General features: G+C 37.3%; 1 protein-coding gene across 1 annotated transcript; it reads left to right on the top strand.

Moving 5' to 3' along the window:
* The first annotated feature begins 211 nt into the window (after window positions 1-211).
* LOC114267038 (Tetratricopeptide repeat (TPR)-like superfamily protein) lies at window positions 212-4,355 on the top strand. Its single transcript, XM_028208020.2, has 3 exons — window positions 212-773; window positions 2,321-2,509; window positions 3,316-4,355. The coding sequence occupies exons 1-3, from the start codon at window positions 585-587 to the stop codon at window positions 3,721-3,723; spliced, it is 786 nt and encodes a 261-aa protein (XP_028063821.1). The 5' UTR covers window positions 212-584; the 3' UTR covers window positions 3,724-4,355.
* The last annotated feature ends 287 nt before the right edge of the window (window positions 4,356-4,642 follow it).

Here is a 4,642-nt window from a genome sequence, read left to right as displayed (position 1 = left end):
CGCATGACATTTTCCGTCGTTGAGTTGGATGGAAGTTACTAATTGAATTGCATTGAAAAATATAAATAATTTAGGGATTAGATTTAAAATATATATTTAAAGGATCAAATGAGAAGGATCAAATGAGAATAAAATCTAAAATTTAGGGGCAAAATATAATTTACCAAAAAAAAAGAAACATTTGATTCCGAAGCATCGTCAATTGGCCTATAATTGCTCCCGCCCGAGACCACAAAAAAAAAAAACCCCAGCAACGCAAGCACCTGTCTATTTCTTCCAGAGATTTATACCTCCTCCTCCTCCTACTAGATATCTCCTCCTCGGAATCTCCCATTTTCTGATTTCTTATCTCTATATTTATACGCAAATCTCTCTCTCTCTCTCTCTCTATATATATATATATATATATACACTTTTGTGAAAGATTGATCATTCAATTTATGTATTGTGCAATTTGATCCATTTTTATCTGATTTTTTTGGGGGGTAGATTTTACTTAAAAAGTGTGTCTTAATTATTTGATTGAATAAATCGGCCTTTGACTCAGTGAGAGCGATTGATAAAATCACAAGTAACAGAGATTAATGGCGACTGCTGCATCGGCGCCGGTGAACAAGATCGAGAGGGCTCACCAGATGTATCGCGAAGGGCTGTACGAGGAGGCCTTGGGGTTCTATACTGAAGCCCTTGGTTTGGCCAAGACCAAGTCCCAGAAGATCGCCCTCCACAGCAACCGAGCCGCTTGTTTTTTGAAATTGCACGATTTCAAGCAGGTTCCCCCCCTCTTTCTCTCTAATTCGACTTTGTTTTTTATAATCGGAATAGATGTATATTTTTGGGGAATTGCAAATCAGAGGGAAGAAGAAGTCAAAGTAATTGTAAAAATATGCAAGTGTAAGTATAGTAGTCTATGCACGGTGTAATTAAGGCCACACCTTGATATTTTTACAATTATTTTTTACTTCCTGGTTTGTAATTCCCTATTTTCTGATGGGTTGTATTGTATGTATATAGTTAGGTTTGCAATTGACTATGTTTTGTTTAGCTTATGTGACATTGTTCAATATAGTAAATGGTCACCTAAATGATTTTAGTTCACTCAACTTTGAATAAGGGATGAATGAAGCTGTTCAGTACTACGCATGCGTAGTTGGAATTGATGTGTATTTATTTATTTATGATGACAAGATGCATTTGTTGTGTGTATACATAGGTATACATTAGTGGCAACTACTAACAGAAAACAAAACTACAAATTTTGATTCTTTGTTATTTAGGTGGAGACACTCTGTAAGCAGAAAACTGATTTGCTATGTTGCTTTGACAACAAATGTGGCTATACACACCTTTCAAGGACCACAAGGAAACAAGTTAATAGAAAAAACACTATTCATCGTAACAGGAATGCAGATGAAACATTTAGAATGAAATTATTTACGTTGTCTGACAGAAGCAGGCAGTTTTAATTTCTATTCAATGCCTTAAGTTCAAGCTCAATTGGCTTCAATTCGATTTGCCAGTGTTGTTTGCAAGGGCTTGAGTTCAGTTTGGACCAAGGTACTATTTATGCCCAAGCTGAGTGGCTTGGCCAAATGGAACAAGGACCCTGACCAATTTAGCCTGAGGTACAGCCTTAGTGTGGATACTGCTAGGGGGTTGTCATTGCAGTGCATTGATGAAATGATGAATGAGTGACACCGCAAAGTGTAGTTACCTTTGTTGAAGTTCCAAGTTTGCTAAAGTTATTGCAGCACTGTGCTGAAAATGTTGCTTTGGCATCCAAAATGCAAGGTTTGGGTTCTAGTTCCAAGTTTTTTCACTTGCTTAAGTAAATTTCTAGTTCAGAACTATGACTGTTTACTACTTAGAAGCTTGTAGGGTTCAAACCCGCTTCAAAGTAATTAGGTTACTGCAACTAACAAACAATTGTGACACTGACAGGATACGCGTTGCAGGAAATGCTATTGGAAGAGAAATATCAAAATTAACATGTGTTGTGATAGTAAACGAAGTTATGGTAGCATATAATTTTAGTGAATTTGTGATGCTATATAGCAGAAATTGATCAAGTTATTGATTTTTGTTGAGTTGTCCCATCGATGCCTTAAGGTATTATGTTGGGAACTGTGTATTTTTGGAGCATATCTGTCACATTAGCTTCATGTTGGGGCAATATACCTCTTTTGCTTTGATAGGAATTTAATGTTCTGTTAAAATACCTCTTTTGCTTTTTCTATATATAGCCTACTATGGACTGAGCAACTCTTCTTATGCTTTCATGGTAAATTCAGCTGACATTCTCTGTACTGTACCATCTTAGGCAGCAGAGGAGTGTACCTCAGTCCTTGTGCTTGACCATGATCACACCGGAGCATTAATGTTGCGAGCCCAAACTTTGGTCACACTCAAGGAGTACCACTCAGCACTTTTTGATGTCAACAGGCTCACGGAGTTGAACCCATCATCAGAAGTGTATCGAAACCTTCAATCCCGTTTGAAGACACAATTGGTAAATCTCTCAACAACAACAACAACAAAAAAAAACAAAAAGTAAATGGTGGTCCATTCCGTGTTCTTTAATTTTTTTGGTTTCAATTTATTGACCGAGATTTAACTAATAACTTGGTAGCTAATCAATAAGGGCACTGCCAGGATATGGTATCACGGTTCATAAGGCTTTTGACTAGTGATGATTCTAGTAGCCTGTGCTGTTTTATAATCTGAGTAAATGTAGTTACTCGGATCATATATGGATGAACACAATTACCTGCTATGCTCGGCATCTGCAAGCTTTATAGTTTATTCTACCTTCCTTTTTTAGGAGCTTTCTATTCTCAATAGTGGCGTCATTCTTTTCCCCAATAAACTTTTTCCCAGTTGGATAAATAAAAACAACTATCCATAATGACTTTACTTACCTGGTTACATGGTCATCCAGTTTTGATTGGCTTTTGATATAATAACATAGACGTCACGTCTCGTGTGGTGGGTTTGAGTTTGTTGATTACAAGAATTACATATGGACTTTTAAATATTTTTAGAGGCAGTTCTGGTCAGCTCAGCTTGTAGTCAACTCTTTGGATTGATATGCAGAGCCTGTTGTCTACAAAATGGGAAGTCCGAGCAGCCTTATTTTCTAACTGATCCAAATTGCTTTTATATCACCTTTGAGTTATTCTACAATAGTATTTGGAAAAATCGTGGTGCAAATTGTGATTTTATTATTGTTGAATTTTGGGCTGACATTATAATAGTTTTCAATTATTGATCTTTAAATTGTCAATAAGATGTGGTAATTTTTTTGATCAAGGAAAGTCACTTGCTCCAATACCTGAAGCTGAGGCAGAGTTTGAAGAAGAGGATGAAAATGAAGAAGAGGATGAAAGCAAAGAAGAAGCAGAACCAAAAAGAGATGAGGAAGAAATACACGAAGAAAACGATTTGGTAGATTCAGAAGTAGAGGTAGATCAAATGAGTGATAGGTCTACTGATGCTGAAGTTTCTGCCCCTCAAACTCAGAGCGTCAAGGGAACATCTGAACAAAATTCGAAAGGATGGCAAACAATCCCAAAACCCAAAGGACACTCACAACTCGACTACTCAAGGTGGGACAGAGTTGAAGATGAATCTAGTGAAGAAGAAGATGATGATGATGATGAAGAAGAATCTCAGCCTCAATATCGGTTCCGTGTGAGGACTGTTGGTGTACGACCAGTTAAGTGAAAGGGCGAATGTATACACTGTAAGGTCATATAAATTGACTCTTCTAATCCTCAAACCATCCACATGGTGTTGTAAGCGGTCTTACCAAAAGCGCCAGTGGGTTCAACTGCCTGAAGCTATGATTTGAAGCCTTGTGAGCTGCAAGAAATCATCTTTTATGTGGAGAAGGATGTGAAAGCTGTAAAAAGGGGCAATTTGTGAGCAAATTGAAGCAGACAACTTCTCAAGCAAGACTCAGGGTGGTTATTCCCATTAGGAAACAATTTAATTTCTTCAGGCTGCCAAAACCAAGTGGAGAGACTACCTGCTAACAGTTAACCCTAGAATGGTTGTCCAATGTATTTATTATGTGGGGGATTTAATTGCATGCCTGTTGTTGTAACTGATCGCAATTTGTTAATTGCCTTACTCTGGCTGCTGATCACCCATAAGAACAGAAACAAGAACTAGAATCTTATGACTGGTTTTGGTTGGTGTGACATCTATATGAGTCCAAAAGCGTGATCTTGGCAATCAAGTGGAGGATGAACTTCTATTTCTTGATTATACACTTCTGGGGATATTTTAAAGCAGGATTGAGATTGTATTAATTGACTTTGGTTTGCAATAAATGTTTGTTTTTTGTGTGTTGAGTTTTATGTTATTTAAATGGTTGAGAAAAATGAAAATAGAATTCTGTTAGAATTTACCAATTTACTCCTCCACCTACCATCTCCACTAGCACCCACTTCACCTACCACCTCCACTACACTACACTTACTACCCAAACCCTCTCCTATATAATGCCACTCTGATTTGTAATAAATATCAACACAACAATCTTGTAATCAATCAATCAATAATACATAAATTCTTACATGGTATCAGAGCGGGTTTAGAACCTAATATTTTCGCTTCCCCGGCGGGCGGCAACCTCACC

This window comes from Camellia sinensis, chromosome 8 (assembly GCF_055761805.1).
Source record: "Camellia sinensis isolate YWXY chromosome 8, ASM5576180v1, whole genome shotgun sequence".
Lineage (NCBI taxonomy): Eukaryota > Viridiplantae > Streptophyta > Magnoliopsida > Ericales > Theaceae > Camellia > Camellia sinensis.
The sequence above is the reverse complement of the archived record's forward strand: the minus strand, read 5'-3'. Positions and strand labels throughout refer to the sequence as shown.